This window comes from Ruditapes philippinarum, unplaced genomic scaffold (assembly GCF_026571515.1).
Source record: "Ruditapes philippinarum isolate M1 unplaced genomic scaffold, ASM2657151v2 ctg1134_1_1_1_1, whole genome shotgun sequence".
Classification (NCBI taxonomy): Eukaryota; Metazoa; Mollusca; class Bivalvia; order Venerida; family Veneridae; genus Ruditapes; species Ruditapes philippinarum.
The window spans coordinates 294,471-315,622 of NW_026855810.1; the positions used below are offsets into that span (position 1 = coordinate 294,471).

The window sequence follows — 21,152 nt, forward strand, 5'->3', positions numbered from 1 at the left end:
TAAGCTGGCACAAGGGTAAGATGGGTTCTGCACATTGCCCAGTTGGGGTGAACATTTGAGTCAAGTTTGAAGAAAATCCTTCCATTAGTATAGAATTTATAGAGCGGACACAATATTGTCTAGTATTGATTGTATGCAAATTTAAAAACTTAAAAAGAGGCATAACTTTGTCAAAATGCAATACAGAGTTATGAAACTTGACCTGCATATCTTACTTGTGACACCTCATACATCTTTTAAGTTTCAAGCAAATATCTTTTCTAGTTTCAGAAATATTCAAATACATGTTAAAATTTTAGAATATTTTCTAAGTCAATTTTTGACCTTCAAGTGTGACCTTGACCTTAAGCCGGCAAAAGGGCAACATGGGTTCTGCACATCCCCTTGTTGAGGTGAACATTTGAGCCAAGATTGAAGAAAATATTTCAATTAGTGTAGGACTTACAGAGCGGACACGACATACTGTCTAATATTTGATTGTTTGATATTTGACCTTCAATTGTGACCTTGACCTTGAGCTGACACATGGGCAACATGAGTTCTGCACATCCCCTTGTTGAGGTGAACATTTGAGCCAAGTTTGAAGAAAATCTTTCAATTAGTGTAGGACTTACAGAGCGGACACGACATACTGTCTAATATTTGATTGTTTGATATTTGACCTTCAATTGTGACCTTGACCTTGAGCTGACACATGGGCAACATAGGTTCTGCACATCCCCTTGTTGAGGTGAACATTTGAGCCAAGTTTGAAGAAAATTTTTCAATTAGTGTAGGTCTTAGAGCGGACACGACATACTGTCTAATATTTGATTGTTTGATATGTGACCTTCAAATGTGACCTTGACCTTGAGCTGACACATGTGCAACATAGGTTCTGCACATCCCCTTGTAGAGGTGAATATCTGAGCCAAGTTTGAAGAAAATCCTTCAATTGGTATGGGATTTATAGAGCGGACATGATAATGGAGACGGACGGACGGACTTACGGACGCGACAAAGCGAATCCATTATAGCCCCCCCAACATTTTGTGGTGGGGGTATAATAATGATCAATTTTGAGATCATTATTATTAGGATACGCAAGTAACAGACTCTGTTCAATGTCTATATTTCTCTAACAACTAAATCTGTTTGTTCTTTTGCTTAAAAGTTTAATATGTACATATATACTTAAATTGTTATTTGCATTTAGCATTTAAACAAAACTTTTATAACATACCTTTCCTCTCCCGCTGCAAACATTTTCATGACCACCTGGGCATGGAAGGCAGTCAAACCCATAAAATCCTTCACAACATTTAGGTGTCTGAAACACATCAACAAAACCATACATAGTATTCTGCTATCTTTAAATACAACTCCTTAGTAAATACAAAAATTATTTTAGTTTGATTGAGTAAAAATTAGTTATAAGCTTACAAACACTCTTGAATCCTTTCCTGGAACCATCAAGTACTGAGTAACAAGTGTTAAGTTTCTTGCTAAAGGAAACAACAGCTTGCCCATGAAGGGGTTTGAACACATGCAGATAGAGATCCTTAGATATCAAGTCTGACACATAAACCACTGTGCCATACCATAACAAACAACTTCTTATTATAATTCTATATTAAAAAACACATAAAACAAAAGAACCAGTTAAACAATTTACTCTTACAAATGAGAAATTTTATGAGAGTTACAACAAAATTTTTCAATAAGGTATTCACAAGTTTCTGTAAATAGGAAATCTATTGCTAAGGACAGAAATTTGACAAAGATGTTTTGTGAAAAGGTATGTAGGTCTTTAAGGACAAGTTTTGTACAAATGCCCTTTATGAAGAAGTGATCTTAAAACAGAGGTTTGACTGTATACAAAATTACCGTATAGGTCCTGTTACACATCAAAGCACAACCAGACATTTTGACGTATTTTCCTTGTGAATTTTTCAAAAAGTAATTACAATTGACTGTTGTGTTCTGTAAAACAAAAACATGAATTTGTCACCAGAAGTGATTAAGCCTTTCCCGCCAGTTAGAGATCGGCCAGCTTGCCCGTCTGTGCAGTTTGACCTGGCTCTATACTGTTTAAATAATTCTTATAATTTATTTTCTCATTGAAATATTAGAATATTAAAACAACCTGAAACAGAAGTATAACAACAGTAAACCATAATATAAATTCAACATCTTACTACAGTCTTACAGATTGGAAATTTCTTATCAACTACATTTTATTTCGCATCAATTAACAAGAGGGCCATGATGGCCCTGAGGTCGCTCACCTGTATATAGGCCCCCCGAGCGAGGCCAGTTTAAACCCAAGGGCTTTTATTTGAACAAACCTGGAAGACACCCATTAGAAGATGTTTCATGATGTTAAGTTTTTACTATACATATATAATGAAAAACAATGACCTCCCCCACCCCCCCTGGTAGGGCTAATGTTAACCCAAGGGCTTTTATTTGAACAAACTTGGTAGACACCTATTAGAACATGTTTCATGCTTAACATCTAAGCTCTAACTCATTGGGTTTTTTAAAAGAAGATTTTTTAAGTTTTTACTATACACATATAGTTAAAAACAATGACACCCCTGGGGCGGGGCCAGTTTTGACCCCAGGGCTTTTATTTGAACAAACTTTGTAGACACTTAGTAGAAGATGTTTCATGCTTAATATCTAAACAGTAGCTCTTTGGGTTTTTTCAAAGAAGATTTTTAAGTTTTTGCTATACACATATAAGGAAAATCAATGTCCCCTGGGGCGGGGCCAATTTTGACCCTAGGGCTTTGATTTGAACAAACTTTATAGACACTCACAAGAAGATGTTTCATGCTTAATATCTAAACTCTAGCTATTTTGATTTTTTCAAAGAAGATTTTTAAGTTTTTGCTATACACATATAAGGAAAATCAATGACCCTCGGGGTGGGGCCAATATTGACCCCAGGGCTTTTATTTGAACAAACTTGGTAAACACCCATTAGAACATGTTTCATGCTAAATATCTTAGCTCTAGCTCTTTGAGTTCTTTAAAAGAAGATTTTTTAAAGTTTTTACTATATGCATATAGGGAAAATCAATGACCCCCTGGGGCAGGGCCAATTTTGACCCCAGGGCTTTTATTTGAACAAACTTGGTAGACAATCATGAGAAGATGTTTCATGCTAAATATTTTAGCTCTAGCTCTTTGGGTTCTTTAAGAGAAGATTTTTTAAGTTTTTACTATATGCATATAGGGAAAATCAATGACCCCCTGGGGCGGGGCCAATTTTGACCCCAGGGCTTTTATTTGAACACCCTTGGTAGACAATCATGAGAAGATGTTTCATGCTAAATATCTTAGCTCTAGCTCTTTGGGTTCTTTAAAATTAGATCTTTTAAGTTTTTACTATATGCATATAGGGAAAATCAGTGACCCCCTGGGGCGGGGCCAATTTTGACCCCAGGGCATTTATTTGAACAAACTTGGTAGACACTCACTAGAAGATGTTATGTGCCATATATCTAAGCTTTAGCTCTTTGGGTTTTTTAAAAGAAGATATTTAAAGTTTTTTCTTTTGGTTGCCATGGCAACCAGAGTTCTGCATGGAATTAAATTCTTTGAACAATTTTTAAAGGTGACCACCAAAGGAACATTCCTGTGAAGTTTGGATGAAATTGGCTCAGCGGTTTATGAGGAGATGTCATTTAAAGTAAAAGTTTATGGACGGACGGACGCCGGACGGACGCCGGACGGACGCCGGACGAAAAGCCATCACAAAAGCTCACCCTGTCACTTTGTGACAGGTGAGCTAAAAAGTGCACATCTCAGGAAATATAAAATACAAAAACAACAATTATGTACTTGTTTGATAGGAAATTTTCAACATATAGTGTAAAATTGTATTTTCTATTATCAAACTGAGAAAGTCAAAAACATTTACAAATAATTGTGTACAGTAAAATGTAATAACATTAATTCACTCACGACTGTTTGTATATCCTTGATCATTGCTTATTCAAATATAATCATTCTTGTAAAAAATATAAAAACAACAATAAATATCAAATACATTTTCAAAGACTTTGGATTCTTTTATGTGTTGAAACTATTCAGTTACCATACACAGAATGTTGGTGGTTCTACTTATGTGTCCATTGGTGCCAAAAATAATGCATGAAGAGCATATTTGAGGTGACTTCCTCCACCAGTAAAGCTAGAAAGTCACTGTATAAACCATACAATGTTTATGTACAAACAAAACATTTTAATAATGTGTTAGAATTATTCATTACAATTTTAACTGTAAGGAAGTTAAACTCGGTGCGGGTATCAATTTTACGATAAGAACAAAATCTTTACCAATGACACATCTTGAGAATAACATCTACTTTCCACCCGGCAGTCATCACATGGCCCCTATACAAACACAAAATAAAACAAATATAACAATATGAAAGCTGTCCAGTTAGCTTTGTAGGTAGAGCCTTGGACTGTGAATGGGACCACATGATTCCAAGATGGTGCAGGTTACTTTCATTGTGATTGATGATGAAATCTTTTCAACAGTCATTTGCACTGTACCTCTGCTCTGGCTCTTACAAATCTGGCCTCAAGATTATAAAACTTTTTCCCAGAGTTCTGTCTCAAATCTCAGGAATTTCTTGGTCATTGAATATTCTGTGGCAATTTCTGACCAATCAAATACCCGAGATCTGAGTTAGAGCTTAGAGAATTTCATTATAACCTTAAACTCAGATTTGTCATTGCAAAGGCTATCAACTAAAACAAAACAAATGTAATTCCTGTAACTAATAACAATGCCAGGGCTCTAACTAGACCAAAATTTTAGGGAGAAGTGACTTCTCCCTCAGCTCCTATGAGGGAGAAGTTTGACGACATAAGGAGAAGTGAATAAGTGCTTAGCACATTGATTTAATCTATAAAAAGGAGTTTTACCTATTTATTGATAGTGATATTTGAAGTTTAAATTCTAAAACCCTCTATCATCAGACCATTATAATGTTTTCTTCCTGAAAACCACACACCCCCCTCCCTTAAGAAAATATTCATGGTACAACACATACTGGCAAAATTCTCAATCAAAATTAATGTAAACAATACCTTAATAAACTACATTTTAAGTGCTATTGGACACATTTTAACAAAACAAATTTTCCTTTGGTAACTTTATTTTTTTCATGTAAAAATTGGCATCGCGAAAATATGTGACAAATGAAAATTTGTCTGTTTCCTGCAGAAACACTTACAATTCTAGTTGTTGTTGATTTTGATTATATTAAATTAAATATTCAATGATTTATATTTTTAGATTGTTATTCATCGGCTATTGCAACAGGCATTGTAAAACAAAATTTTCAAATTTGTAGTTTACCGCATAATTTACCGACGTTGATGTAACTTTTTGAAGACAAAGTTTACTGCTGTTTTTGACTTGTCAAAAATTGGTCTAATGTGGGTCAATATTTTTTAAGTTCTTTAACAAATTTCATTTTTACTATCAAACAGGTATCAAACCATTTACTCGTGCTTCTGTGTGTATTAATTTATATGCAAGTATATTTACACGGTCTGTGTGAGGTTGCGTAATATGGTAAGAGCAATTCCAGGTGTAATCTTTTTACACTCACGGATAAAATAGTGGCAGGTGTCGTAAAATTATGCTTAAAAAATGTGATGTTTACATCGGTGAATTAAATGGCAATAATGTCTGATGCATCTGCATATCATGTCACTTAAATGTGTTAATTGATGTCAATTATCGGCAGTAACTGTGCGTCACCAATTCAGTTTGATTTATGCCTGGAGGCGAGGATTAACTTAATTAACATGCGCTGTATGATCTTTATATGTACATGTGGTCAGTAAAAAAGTGCGGCGAAGTCGTTTTGGCTTTGATGTTCAAACTTGGCGAAGTTCTGAAACTTTAGGCGACTAAGTCACCCAAATCGCCCAGTTGCTAGAGCCCTGAATGCTCTATATTTCCAAATGTTTTGATAAGTCATTAAACAAAATTTAACAATTAAATGCAGGAAAATTTATGGAAAATATAATACTTACCATGACCTCCTTGTATGTTGTTAGGTCACATTGATTTGGTAGAATAGAAATGTCATCAGACAGAAGGACACTGTCAATATCCTGTATCAAACCATTGCTAGAAGCTATATCAGACTGGGTCAGGTTGATTCCATTATTGAACTGAACTTGTCCCTAGAAGATAAAGGAAGACAATCTATAATAATGGATTATTCCTATATATGATCAAACCATTGCTATAAGCTATATCGGACTGAAGATATATCAGATTCGGTCAGGTTGATTTGGTTATTAAACTGAACTTGTCCCTGGTAGATAATTGAGGATCATTTATAATAATGAATTTATTTTTATATATGATTAGTTCACTAACAAACAATTGTTGCAACTAAAAAATAGTAGGTACCATTTAAAAAACTGATATTTATTACCACTGAAACACTTAAAAAACATTTGACCATGTAAAACTAATAACAATTTATTAGCATCCATTTACCTAAAATTCAAAAGCATTAATGTTTTTACTAATAGTTTAACAGCATTATTACATTATAAACAGATTAACAGTATCAAATGCATTAAAAGTTGGACAATAATAATACGCATTTACAAATAGTTTAACAGCATTAATGCATTAAAAAAAATACAAACTGTTAACAGTTTAACAGCATTTATGCATTTACCAGAAATAAACAGCATGAAATTTATGCAAACAGTTAATAGCATTCATTAACTTACAAACAGCTGACAACATTCATGCATGCACAAACAGTTGATAGTATTGATACACTTACAAACAGTTTAACAGCAGTTATGCATTTACAAAAGTTTAAAACGTTAACAAATTTACAAACAGCATAAGAACACTTACAAACAGTCTTAATATATTAAATTAACAATTTGATTGCAAAAACAAACATTTTGACAGACTAAACACATTTAAAAACAGCTTGACACAAAAATAAACTGTTTAACAGAATTAATCATATTAAACAGTTAGCAGTATTAATGCAGTTTGACAGTATTAATGAGCTCTATTTGCTTCTTAGAATTAAACAATATCTTGATCTTCATGCTAGAAAACTTTTCTTCAATGCATATATACTGCCACATTTGGACTACTGCTGCACTATTCAGGGAAACTGCAGCAGTGATTTACTCTCACAAATAATCAAATTTCAAAAAAGAGCTGCTAGAATAATTTTGGACAAAAATTTTGATGCCCCATCAAATGAACTATTTAAAGAACTAAATTGGATGTCCTTTGACCAAAGAATCAGATACAAAAAGGCAATTCTAATGTATAAGTCAATAAATGAACCATCCTTTCCTAAGTATATGAAAAATAAATTTCAAACAGTAAATGATAGACACAACTTTAATTTGAGATCTGTCCAAAATGAAAAACTAATTGTACCTAAACCAAAAACAGAGTGTTTTAGGAAAACACTTAATTACTCTGGGCCTACAATATGGAATGACATTCCAATACATGTTAGAAATTCTGAAACTTTGAAAAAATTTCAAGCCAACTATATTCATTGGCAATTTTCCATTTAAATTATATATGTCAATTTTTCCATTTTTATTGTGTACATAGCTTTCTAAATATGATACCAAGATGACTATAACTTCTATAACTGTTTTGTTTTTTAACATTAGTTGCCTCATTAAATAAAGTCGTTACTTACTTACTTACTTACTTACTTACAAATAATTCTACAGTATTAATGCACTTACAAACAGTTTCACAGTATTAAAACACCTATAATCAGTTTGATAGTATTAAATGCACTTACATACAATCTGACAGTATTAATGCACTTATAAACAGTCTGACAGTAATAATGCACTTTAAAACAGTTTGACAGTAATAATGCACTTTAAAAAAGTTTGACAGTATTAATGCACTTACAAACAGTTTTAACAGTTTAAATGTACTTACAAACAATTTGACAGTATTAATGAACTTACAAATAATTCGACAGTATAAATGCACTTACAAACAGATTGACAGTATCATTGCACTTTAAAACAGTTTGACAGTAATAATGCACTTTAAAACAGTTTTAACAGTTTAAATGTACTTACAAACAATTTGACAGTATTAATGAACTTACAAATAATTCGACAGTATAAATGCACTTACAAACAGTTTCACAGTATAAATGCACTTACAGACAGTCTAACAGTATTAATGCACTTACAAACAGTTTGACAGTATTAAATGCACTTACAAATAATTCGACAGTATTAATGAACTAACAAACAGTCTGACAGTATTAATGCACTTACAGTTTGACAGTATTAATGCATTTTAAAACAGTTTGACAGTATAAATGCACTGATAAACAGTTTGACAGTATAAATGCACTTACAGTTTGACAGTATTAATGCACTTACAAACAGTTTGACAGTATTAATGCACTTTAAAACAGTTTGACAGTATAAATGCACATAAGACAGTTCAACAGTATTAATACATTTAAAGTTTGACAGTATTATTGCAGTTACAAACAGTTTGACAGTAAAATACACTTGCAGTTTGACAGTTTTAATGCAAAATCCAGCACTATTATAATAATGTACTTACTGTAAAGGTTACAGATACCCAGCTTGATATTTGTGCCAATGATTTTATTCTCCTTATATTGATGAGATCAGTGATTTCAATCTGAAGTGTAAATTAACACGCTTTTATCATGCCATGAAAAATATATACAAAACATTAGCAAACTTGCAATATAAGTTACACAAGTCCTATGTTTCTAGATTGGTTTAAATATCATGTGCGATTTGTTTATATTCATTAAAGCATCATCACTAAATCTGTAAGAGGAAAAAATCCACTACATCCGTTCAACATTTGTGGCCAAATTAGCAGACCTATGCTTTTTCTTGTTTTGTTTGGTTTTACAGCACACCAACACATTTTAGGTCATATGGTGTTGAAAGAGGAAAGAGGATTTTGGCTAACCTTGGGTGCTACAAACTTAAAACAACATCAGGGCTCAAAACCTCCTCATCTGCTGGAGGTGAAAGATGCATAGTCTCCAGTTGGATCCTATTTGAGCCGTGCCATGACAAAACCAACATAATGGGTTTGCGACCAGTATGGATCCAGACCAGCCTATGCATCCGTGCAGTCTGATCAGGATCCATGCTGTTCGCTTACCAACCCTATTACAAGTTGAGAAACTGATAGCGAACAGCATGGATCCTAATCAGACTGCGCGGATGCGCAGGCTCGATCTTGATCCATGCTGGTCGCAAATGCACTATGTTGGTTTTGTCGAGACGCGGCTCATTTAGTTGTCTCTTCAGATCACACAGGGATAAAAAGTTAATTGCAATTCTGATGCCTCAGTTGTAAAAGGCAACCACCAATTGTCTCATAAAAGGGATCATTTGTGCCAAGTCGTTAAAATAATTTTCATTGTTTTCATAAGTTTAAAAGTTATAAAGTGGACACAAAAATGTTATGGACAGATGTACAGATGGAGGTCATTTCTGTAATCCGCTTCCCATTTATGGGGAACTGGATTTAAATTACTCATAACTAAAACTCAGCACCTGGTATGATCATAATAGTTTAAGTTTTGTAATGTCTGCGTGAAGAAAAGTGATTGTTGCCATGTAAGATTATGGACTGTTACCCTCTGACATCACATAAGGCTATATAATAAATAACTCATTTAACATATAATAGAATTTCATATTCTCTCTTGTGCAATCATGTTCTGGTTATGGTACGATATAAAACTTTAAATGTGTAACAGTAGAAGCTAATGTTTTGTAAGAATAAATTCCAAGACGTATGACGTAAATCAAAGACATAAATCATGTTTACTCACAACATTCTGCAATATATGGTTCTTCAACAAGGTTATGAGGTGAGTCTTTCCCTACAAATACAAAACAAACAGTTATATAAATATATATATACATATAAATCAATTTTAATGATAATGGTAATATGGTGTGCATATATATTTCAATATATCAAGCACTATAAACCAAACAGAAATATCTTCATGATAAAAAACCAACATATTATATAAATGTGACACAGTGTCTGCAACTTATGACATTTAATCTAATCCCATTAAACTTATTATATAAGAAAATAATGTTTGCGATAAATTACATAATTTGAATTAATACCGTAGAATCAAATAAATAAGCGTATATCCACATCATTTTAATTCTGTAAAAAAAATTTTAATATGCGTTATAAATTGATAAGCACTAAAAAAAATAAGGACAATCTTGGGCGATTTTTTTTTTATAGAACAGAAATAAATGCAAAAGAAAATCGAGAAATATTCTGATAAATAAATTGAAAATCATATTTTTGTGCTATTCTTAGTTTTGGGTCATTGTATACATTTATAATAATAATTCTGGAAAAACGGAGCTAGGAAATGATTTGAACTTTTGGGTTTAGAACTACATCAAATAGAACATTAATCTCGAAAAATTATTTCTATTCCTAGCTTGTCAAAAAACCTCTGTGGAGTCCCTTTAAGAAGAGACAATGTAAAAACAAGAATAAAACACAGAAATGTGCAGTTGACCGTTTCCTTTAATTTCCTATATAAACAAGAAATGTTGAACGACACGTATGCCCCCTTTCTAGCCCTTGACTCACATTATTGGTAACTTTGTTACAGAAACTTGCCATAAATGGGTACATGAAAGAGTTCAGTAATGGAAAAATGAAAAATAATGACCTACTAGTTATAACCAATCAATATGTGAAATATAAAGACCTTGACCTTTTAACTAGTGACCCCATTATGCCTAATAAATATGTAAAATATGAAGTCTTTGTGATAAAAAGTATTCATGGTAATAAGCGGAAACCATATTTACATTTAAGGCCTTTGTGACCTTGACCTTTGAACTAGTGATACAAAAATCAATAGGGGTCATCTTCTACATATGGCTATTCAATATAAGAAATATGAAGACTGTGATAAACAGTTCTCATGATAATGAGCGTAATCCATTCTAACAGTTAAGGCAACTTAGGCCTTGACCTTTGACATAGTCAAAATAATGATGGAAATCATTCTGACATTAAAGGCACCTGTGACCTTGACCTTTAACCTACTTATCCCAAAATCAATAGGGGTCATCTAATAGTTATGACCAATTAATATGAGAAATATGAAGACTTTGTGATAACTAGTTTTCAAAATAATTAATGGAAACCATTCTGACCTTTAAACCCCAGTGACCTTGACATTTGCCCTAGTAACCCCAAAATCAATAGGGGTCATCTACTAGTTATGAACTTATGACCAATCACTATGTGAAATATGGAGACTTTGTGATAAATAGCTTTCAAGATAACAAGTGGAAACCATTCTAACATAAAAGGCCCCTGTGACTTTGACCTTTGACACAGTACCCCAAATTCAATAGGGGTCATTCTCTAGTTATGACCAATCAGTTTGTGAAATATCAAGATTTTGTAATAAATAGTTTCAAAGATAATCAGCAGAAACCATTTTGACATTTAAGGTCCCTGTGTCCTTGACCTTCGACCTAGTGATCCCAAATCAAAAGAGGTCATCTACTAGTTATGATAAATCACTATGTGAAATATGGAAACTTTTTAATGAATAATTTTCAAGATAATCAGCAAAAACCATTCTGACATTTAAGGCCCCCGTGACCTTGACTTAGTGAACCCAAAATCAAAAGGTGTCATCTACTAGTTATGAACAATCACTATGTGAAATATGAAGACTTTGTGATAAATAGTTTCAAGATAATCAGTGGAAACCAATCTGATATTTAAGGCCCCTATGACCTTGACCTTTGACCTAGTTAAATCAATCGGGGTCATCTACTAGTTATGACCAATCACTATGCGAAATATGAAGACTTTGTGATAAATAGTTTTCAAGATAATCAGCAGAAACCATTTTGACATATAAGGCCCCTGTGACCTTGACCTAGTGACCTCAAAATCAATAGGTGTCATCTAGTAGTTATGACCAATCACTATGTGAAATATGAAGACTTTGTGTTGAATAGTTTTCAACATAAACAGCGGAAACCATTCTGATATTTGAGGCCCCTGTGACCTTGACCTTTGACCGAGTGACCCAAAATCAATAGGGGTCTTCTACTACTAATTATGACCAATCACTATGTGAAATATGAAGACTTTGTGATAAATAGTTTTTGAGATAATCAGCAGAAACTATTTGCTCTTACCACCGGACAGACCGACCAACTGACCACCGACCTACTGACCGACATTAGCAAAATACTATCCCCACTCTTCTTCAAAGGGGTGCATTATAATGAAAAGCATTAATTTTATAATATATTGAAAATATTGTACGATCTTACAAATTTTTCAATCTTTGTTCAACTGTATCGTTGATATTTAAATATCTGCTTAATTTACCAGATTCAACAGTAATAGGTATAACAATGTTTAATTTAAAGTCCCATTATGCCTCAGAAAAGTGTTGATTTTTTATTCTCAAAAACCTTTCATTTTTAGTGTCCTTTTATTTTTTTCTAAAATTTTTTCTCACTGGCCAATTATCTGAATGATGTTTTGCATCTGTTGCTTTTTTGGCAACTAGTTTTAGTGATAAATATTTTGTATTGAAGTCAATATACTACTTTGTTTACATTTTGCTACTTTTATGACAAATAATTTCACATTCATTGATACTTTCTTTAGATTAGAAGCGTCTAACATGCTTTTAACCATTATTAAAACATCATAAAACTCCTGTTTGCCTTTCTAAAAAAAGAAGTACTAATTCATTTCTGAGGCATCAAATAAGCCTTTAAAATAATAAGTGTTCACTTTTGCCATTAGTATTTTTTTCTTTTCCTATTATCATATTCTGATCATCAAAGAAATATTTGAGTGTGAAATTAATTTCTATTTTAAAGAGTTGTTATAAATGTGGTAGACGTCAATTTGGAGATCAGGTGTTTATAATATAACCTGATAGGCTTGTCAATGGATGACAATTTTAAAATTATGAATGACAAAATTTGCTATGAAAAGACATTTATGATTCCTTTTTTTTCAAATATGCAAATATGCAGACTAATAAAAGAAAAAAAAAATAGTAAAGCATTAAAAAAGGACATGCTGAACAACAGACAAGAAGATGCATTTCATCTAATGCTTTAAGGCAACAAATAATTATATAATCATCATTTTGCAAGTCCTATAATTATCCAGTGCTTATAATCCAGTGCAGTTCTTATTTCATCGGGTTATTTTCTGTTGATGTTTTTCTATATTTTTATATTTTTTGTATAGGAAGGGGGGATGTAGGTTAGTTTGTTGGGGAAAATGGGGGTATCTTAGTCAAATAAGACATGGTTAAGAGGACAAACAGCAACTTTCTAGCATTATTCCATGCAATATTCAACAAGAGCCACCGCTGGGTGGGGGTAAAGCTCGACTTATTTTTACTTTTTCTAAAAGCAAACAAATAAACATTTTAAATCTTGAAAAAGATAGTTCAAGAAGTTTTTTTATTAATTTTTTTATTTTGATAGGTCTGTCTAATCACACTGGTTATTTTGTCCAAGAATGAATCAATTTCATGAATAAATGAAAAGTTTAGAAAATATAAGTAAACTTCAATCATCTTACCTTGATGGTCAAGGTCATTTAAAGGTCATGGTCATAACTAAATTATTCAACATGTTCATTTGGTCAGAAGTGTTGTTTTGTCCACATATGAATCAAATCTGTACATAAATAACAAAATTATGACAACTTTCAAAATTCAAAACTTTGACCATCAAGGTCATATAAAGGTTAAGGTCAGTTCAACCTTTTAGAAAGTCTTGTACAAGTATGAAGATAATCCATTAATCAATTACAAAATTACAGCTTATTTTAGCAATAATCAAAGATAATTCAATAATCTAACCTTCAAGGTCAAGGTTATACATGAGTATTAAGGCCAATTTAAGATTGATATGCATTGTACATGAAGGCCTGAATTAAAGTAAAAATCAAATCCCTATATAAACAAGATATGTTTGTAAAACATGTATGCCCCCTATCGGCAGCCAATTAGTCATGTGATCAGGTTATTATGACCCAGTGCACAAACAATTAATAAGGGTTATCTAGTATCTACTGGTCATGACTAGTCACAAGGTAATAATTATTGTGACCCCATAGGTTGTGTGCAGCAATTTAAGTTATTACAAATCTTACCAAATAATATATGCATACATTTTATGAATCATGTAGGCCTCATTAATGACAGCCAAGTTGTTATATTACATCAGACCTTCAAATGTGTATACCAAAAGCATTTTTAGTTTAATATAAAAATATCAACCAAGGCAACTTGAGTTGTTGAGTTATTGGTCAGAAACCGTCATTAAGTACAAGGTCAATATGACATTGACCCCTTGACCCCAAAATCAATAGGGGTCATCTACTGGTCATTACCAATCATCATACCAAGTTTGAAGTTCCTAGGCCTAAGCGTTCTTTAGTTATTGATCAGAAACCTTTTTTACCTACAAGGTCAATGTGACCTTGACCTTGGACCCCTTGACCCAAAAATCATTAGGGGTCATCTGCTGGTCATTACCAATCATCATACCAAGTTTGAAGTTCCTAGGCCTAAGCGTTCTTTAGTTATTGATCAGAAACCTTTTGTACCTACAAGGTCAATGTGACCTTGACCTTGGACCCCTTGACCCAAAAATCAATAGGGGTCATCTGCTGGTCATGACCAATCATCATACCAAGTTTGAAGTTCCTAGGCCTAAGGGTTCTTTAGTTATTGATTGGAAACCGTTTTTGCTTACAAGGTCAATGTGACCTTGACCTTTGACCCCTTGACCCCAAAATCAATAGGAGTCATCTTCTGGTCATGACCAATCACCATACCAAGTTTGAAGTTCCTAGGCCTAAGGGTTCTTTAGTTATCACTCGGAAACCATTTGGTCTACGGACCGACGGACCGACAAGTGCAAAGCAATATACCCCCTCTTCTTCGAAGTGGGGGCATAATAACAAAATTACGACAATTAAACCAAAATTCAATAATTTAACCTTGATGGTCAAGGTCATTTAAAGCACAAGGTCTGTTTTTCAACCTTTTGTTTTGTCCAAGAATGAAGATACTCCATATATTTTTTACCAAGTTCCAGTCAATTAAAGCAAAAATTAGTGGAAATTCAATAAAGGTCAAGGTTATTAATGAGCCAAAGTCAATTTGAGTTTGATTAACATAAAGGTCTTATTTAAACAAATGTTGTGTCTTAATATGATAACAATCCATTCATTAATAGGCATTAATCTATATCTTATAAAATGTTTTAATAATATTTATCAACAGTAAAGTTATATTGGTTTCATTATTATATCGTTGATTCCCGAAAAAGTTGTAAAATAGAATGTCTCTGTTATTTAACACACATGGATATTGTATGTAAACAGAATAAAATTTTGAAACTGACTATTATTTTCTATTTTAAGTAGGGTTTATCCATTTAGCAATGATTTTGTGCATGCGTCATTCTCTTTGAAGGCAATTATCTACCATGTTTATTTCATACAAGCATTTTAGAAGTATTCTTTTTTAAAATTCAAACAATAATTTTTGAAGCAGATATATAGCTTTATACACTTTAATAACAAAGTTATAGTCAGTTACAGCAAAATAATGAAATTTTCAATCATTTGTCATTCAAGGTCAAGGTCATTAATGAGTGAAGGTCAGAGTTTGTCTAGTTAACTTGAAGGTATATCCTAAAGATTGTTCTGTTCAAGTCTGAAGACAAGCCATTCATAAATAACAAAGTTATAGCCAGTAAAGTGCAAAAATCAAGCAAACTTTAGAATTTGACCTTAAAGGTCAAGGTCATTTATAAATAAAGGTCAAGTTTAGTCTTATTTAACTCAAGGTTTTGTCCCAAGGGATGCTGTGGCCAAGTTTGAAGACAATACACCGAGAACTTTATGTTCAAGTTATGATCATGATTAAAGTTTGTGAACGGCAACTGCAATGGGAAACCACAATGACTGTGTTCTATATTGATATATATTGAAACAGACTTTAGTTACTGGTAAGCTCCGCCTCCATAGCATGCTACATGTAACATCACTTGTGTATTAAATCTCGGAATATTAAGACGTACTCTTGTTGTCTCTTCTAGTTCAAATTATACAATAGTATATTTTACTGGACATCTCATTTGAGATATAATATTCTTGATAATATACTTGTCACTAAAACAAAACATACAACAGACTGTAACAAAACCTCTAATTTTTTCTTAGAAAAAAAAATCGAGCAAAAAACTAGCCAGATAGCTTTCTCATATCCGTGAGTTCATAGCATTCCAAAACCCCATTCATTGAAGGATAAGTGATTCCAACAACAAAACCCCTATAAAGTCCTTTTAACCTTTATCTACCACAGGCACCAGTACAGAGCAAGATTAGCTGGCTTTCTGTCTGTATGTATTTTAAAATTTTCCCTTATAATGATAAATGGTTTTGTCCAGATTGAAAGATGGGCAAGTCCATTCATAGTAAGGGTGAATCACCAAAAAATATGACAAAATGAAAAGTTGGAATCATTTTGTTCATCATGTTATATATAAACTGATTCTGTAATATTGCATATAAAAAAATGAATTTGACCTATATTGCTTCAGTAACATTTTTCATAGACCTTTTTAAGAAGGAAGATCATCGTAAGTTCAGATGAGTGTAACAATTTTACAACACAGTAAAAATTATAGAACATATTCCAAGTTTACCTTCTCCGATGTAAGAAAATCAAGCGAGCCAATTGGTAATGAATCAACTGCAGCATTATTAGGCACTAAAGCAGTCACATTCTGTGATGTTAGAATGTCTATAACTTCTGAACCAGCAGTCTGAAATATTTAGCATAAATACATTTTTTTTTCAATTCATACAAAAATGTTATGCTCTTTTTAAACACTTATTGTGTAATAATGGTGTATTTGCTTATAAAATTTCTGAGAATTAAAAGGATAAACTGCAAAAAAAGTATTTGTGCCAACTGGCAACTTTGGAATTGAGGAATAAATTAATTTGGGAAAAGCCAATGAATAAAAACTGAATTGTGAATTTGGAATTATTATTGACAACATTTTAGTAAATTAGAATGGTCTTGCAATGGGGGAAAAAGGACAATTAAGACATAGACGACTTTTGGTATATAGCCCTGAGCTTAGCATCCCATAAATAACTCAAAGACTCAACAAACGTTTACAATCTCATAACTAAATTTAATTGTCACAATGAAACACTGGGAGAACATTTCTCAGGAAAATAATGACTGAACAAAGTGACATTATGTTCATCCAAGGGTATATAGTGAGTGAACGTGTGAAGATCAAAATATGTTTTCATTTTGCCATAATCCCTTTCAATTAAATAATTAAGTTCGCAAAAAACAATAAATAACACACAGATCCGAATGAAATTTCTGTAAATGTCCGTTAGAATTTACATATAACGCTTAGATTATAAAAAGAGTGGGGCAGTCTTTTTAAATTTTAGGCAGATTTATAATTTTATCCTAAACATTTTCCAAAAACAACTGTTGGTCAAACACCATTTTGACAGTCAATCTTTTGAAATATAAAGTCAATTCAGCTCAACTTGACTATGAAAATATTAGCATAATGTCACTTTAATGAAAATGTTCATTTATAGAACACTTAGAGCAAAACAATAGAGCACATGGACTTTTTCTATCTTGCATCCTACTTTAAGTAAGATTGACTTATATCTATAGCAAAATACATATTTACTGAAAAATCTTATACATTACAAAATGAGTGTGTAATGCAACACTGAAGAACAAGCAAATAAAACCACTGTCAATTTATCAGTTATATACTGACAACAAATAGTTTTAGCAAAGCAACTGAAAAACTTATCATTTTTACCTACCTCTACCAGTGTCTCAAAACGATTGTACTTTCCATCCCTCTTTATATTTTCATATATCGTTCTCTAGAAAATATTGATTTCATATATATATTTTTTTTATAATATATTTATAAACATATTATTTCTAATCTGTTAATATTTAACAAGTTTATTTATGGCTGAATTGTTGTGTTGTGTTTTTTCACACTATTTGAAGAAACAGTGTAAGAACAATTTTTTCTATCATTCTATGCCAATGACATTTCCGTTTTATCAGTGACTTAAGCAACCATCTGATTCTGTCAAGTGACCTGCATAGCGCTTTGTGGTCAGTTTTGTTTTCACTATTCTTCGATTAGGTTAAACATATTTATTTAAGCTTTATAATACTGAAAGCTTATTTGAACTACACTAAAGTCTGCCTGTTTAAACAAGCCAGTACTCGTATCATGAGGAAACATGGTTGTGACACCACGAGGGATTAAACCCATGATCCATGAGTTGAGAGCAGAACATCAATCAACTCCCCACACATTACTTCCAACACTGACAGTCTGAAAGGTATTCTGGTACCAAGATAATCAAAGTGACATTATCTCCACCAAAGTGTAAATGGTGAATGTAAAGCTTAAAGTCAAAATATATTTATATTCTGCCAGAATTTTCCATTTTATATTCTGCTTTGCAAAAAAAAAAATCACTTACATCATCAGCAAAAATTTCTTTAGATATCCTTCATAATTTATCTGTAACTTTCACTTGATAAAAAGATTTGGACAGTTTTATTATGTTTCAGGCAGCTTTTATATTTTATCCTAATCAAATGTCATTTTCAATTACTGGCCATTATCATTGTTAAGTGTTTTTAAAATACAGCTAATTCAGGTCAAGTTGACAATGAAAAAGTGAGCATAATCGCCAACAGTACAAGACTATGCTCAGACTAAACTGGCCTGGCTTATATACTGGAGGCGAAGTCAAGAATAAAGTTTCACAGTTAACATTCAAACCAAAATACCTAAACACTATAACATATACCTCTTCACTGCCATAATTATCAGGTGCATTTGTCAGCAGTTTATTAATGATATGAATGATCCCATTGGAAGCTATAATATCACCTTTCACAATCTTTGCCTTCTTACTGCTTCCTCTGAGGCGGAACTTCAGTTGATCACCTCTCTATAATTATAATTTTAATGGTGAAATATTTGCAAGTCAAGTTTAAATTGATTTATTACTACTCAGTTGTAATTAAACAAGAGGGCCATGATGGCCCTGAGGTCGCTCACCTGTATATAGGCCCCCGGAGCGGGGCCAGTTTAAACCCCAGGGCTTTTATTTGAACAAACTTTGAAGACACTCATTAGAAGATGTTTCACAATGTTAAGTTTTTACTACACACATGTAATGAAAAACAATGATCTCCCCCTCCCCCCTGGCAGGGCCAATTTTCACCCAAGGGCTTTTATTTGAACAAACTTGGTAGACATCCATAAGAAGATATTTCATGCTAAACATCTAAGCTCTAGCTCATTGGGTTTTTTAAAAGAAGATTTTTAAGTTTTTACTACACACATATAGTTAAAAACAATGACACCCCTGGGGCGGGGCCAGTTTTGACCCCAGGGCTTTTATTTGAACAAACTTTGTAGACACTTACTAGAAGATGTTTCATGCTTAATATCTAAACTCTAGCTATTTGGGTTTTTTCAAAGAAGATTTTTTAAGTTTTTACTATATGCATATAGGGAAAATCAATGACCCCCTGGGGCGGGGCCAATTTTGACCCCAGGGCTATTATTTGAACAAATTTTGTAGACACTCACTAGAAGATGTTTCATGCTTAATATCTTAACTCTAGCTATTTGGGTTTTTTCAAAGAAGATTATTATAGTTTTTGCTATACACATATAAGGAAAATCAATGACCCCCCGGGGCGGGGCCAATTTTGACCCCAGGGCTTTTATTTGAACAAACTTGGTAGACACCCATTAGAAGATGTTTCATACTGAATATCTTAGCTCTAGCTCTTTGGGTTCTTTAAAAGAAGATTTTTTAAAGTTTTTACTATATGCATATAGGGAAAATCAATGACCCCCTTGGGCGGGGCCAATTTTGACCCCAGGGATTTTATTTGAACAAACTTGGTAGACATTCACTAGAAGATGTTTCATGCCAAATATCTTAGCTCTAGCTCTTAGGGTTTTTTAAAAGAAGATATTTAAAGTTTTTTCTTTCGGTTGCCATGGCAACCAGAGTTCTGCATGGAATTAAATTCTTTGAACAATTTTTAAAGGTGACCACCAAAGGAACATTCCTGTGAAGTTTGGATGAAATTGGCTTAGTGGTTTATGAGGAGATGTCATTTAAAGTAAAAGTTTACGGACGGACGACGGACGGACGGACGCCGGACGAAAAGCGATCACAAAAGCTCACCCTGTCACTTTGTGACAGGTGAGCTAAAAATGGAGATAATTTCAACTGAAAATACCCAGTACAAGTGTGATGGTTGAGACCCTATGAACCCTTAAACCCACTTTCAGTGGGCGGGTCAGTTACAATAACTACAAGACCAATTTTCTCTGTTTCTCAGAAAGAAACATTTTAACCCATATAAAGCTAAATATCTGAAATGGAATTGACATCTTTCAATCTGGACAAAACCATTCAACATATTTATTGAAAAATTCAGAATATATTCTGCTGAAATAGTAAACAGAACAGACCATTATCAGACTGCAGGAATCTGCCAGTTGATTTTGGTTTACAATGGCCGCATGGGTATATTTAGTCGCAACCGGTAGGCTTAAACCTCGTCACTAATAGAGTCCATTACAAATCAGCAGTACAAATCATGCAAAAACCCCGACCACTCTCTGTCAAATAGTTCTTACCCAATTCACCATAAGCTCTGCTGGAGTACCTTGAAGTGTATGGAATTCAGACTGATTCAGTAGTTTTTCAGTCTTAAACCAACCAACCACAATGTGTTGACGCAAAATTTGTCGTACTTTCACTTTATCATTCAACCATTCCTGATACTGAAAAATAACAAAAGAGTTTTGTTGAAACTCTATGATTTCAGTTTCTGATTTTAAGCTCAAAAGTTTTTTATAGTGAATTCGAAAACATTTGGCATGAATTATGACATAGTCATTAAATGAATAAAGACTATAAGAGAAAA

The 21,152-nt window shown here is 32.9% G+C and overlaps 2 protein-coding genes across 2 annotated transcripts in view; both read right to left on the bottom strand.

Annotated features, from left to right (window-relative positions):
• LOC132744451 (stabilin-2-like) overlaps positions 1-21,152 on the bottom strand; it is a 299,749-nt gene that overhangs the window by 259,835 nt on the left and 18,762 nt on the right. The window contains exons 9-18 of the mRNA XM_060733166.1: positions 20,863-21,009; positions 19,004-19,147; positions 17,987-18,049; positions 16,819-16,938; positions 9,882-9,932; positions 8,621-8,701; positions 6,049-6,201; positions 4,330-4,386; positions 1,867-1,962; positions 1,223-1,309 (exon numbers count right to left, since the gene is read on the bottom strand). Coding sequence (XP_060589149.1) covers positions 1,223-1,309; positions 1,867-1,962; positions 4,330-4,386; positions 6,049-6,201; positions 8,621-8,701; positions 9,882-9,932; positions 16,819-16,938; positions 17,987-18,049; positions 19,004-19,147; positions 20,863-21,009 — 999 coding nt within the window. The remainder of the gene's footprint in view (positions 1-1,222; positions 1,310-1,866; positions 1,963-4,329; positions 4,387-6,048; positions 6,202-8,620; positions 8,702-9,881; positions 9,933-16,818; positions 16,939-17,986; positions 18,050-19,003; positions 19,148-20,862; positions 21,010-21,152) is intronic.
• LOC132744444 (uncharacterized) overlaps positions 1-21,152 on the bottom strand; it is a 91,418-nt gene that overhangs the window by 41,520 nt on the left and 28,746 nt on the right. The gene's annotated exons all lie outside the window — the stretch shown is intronic.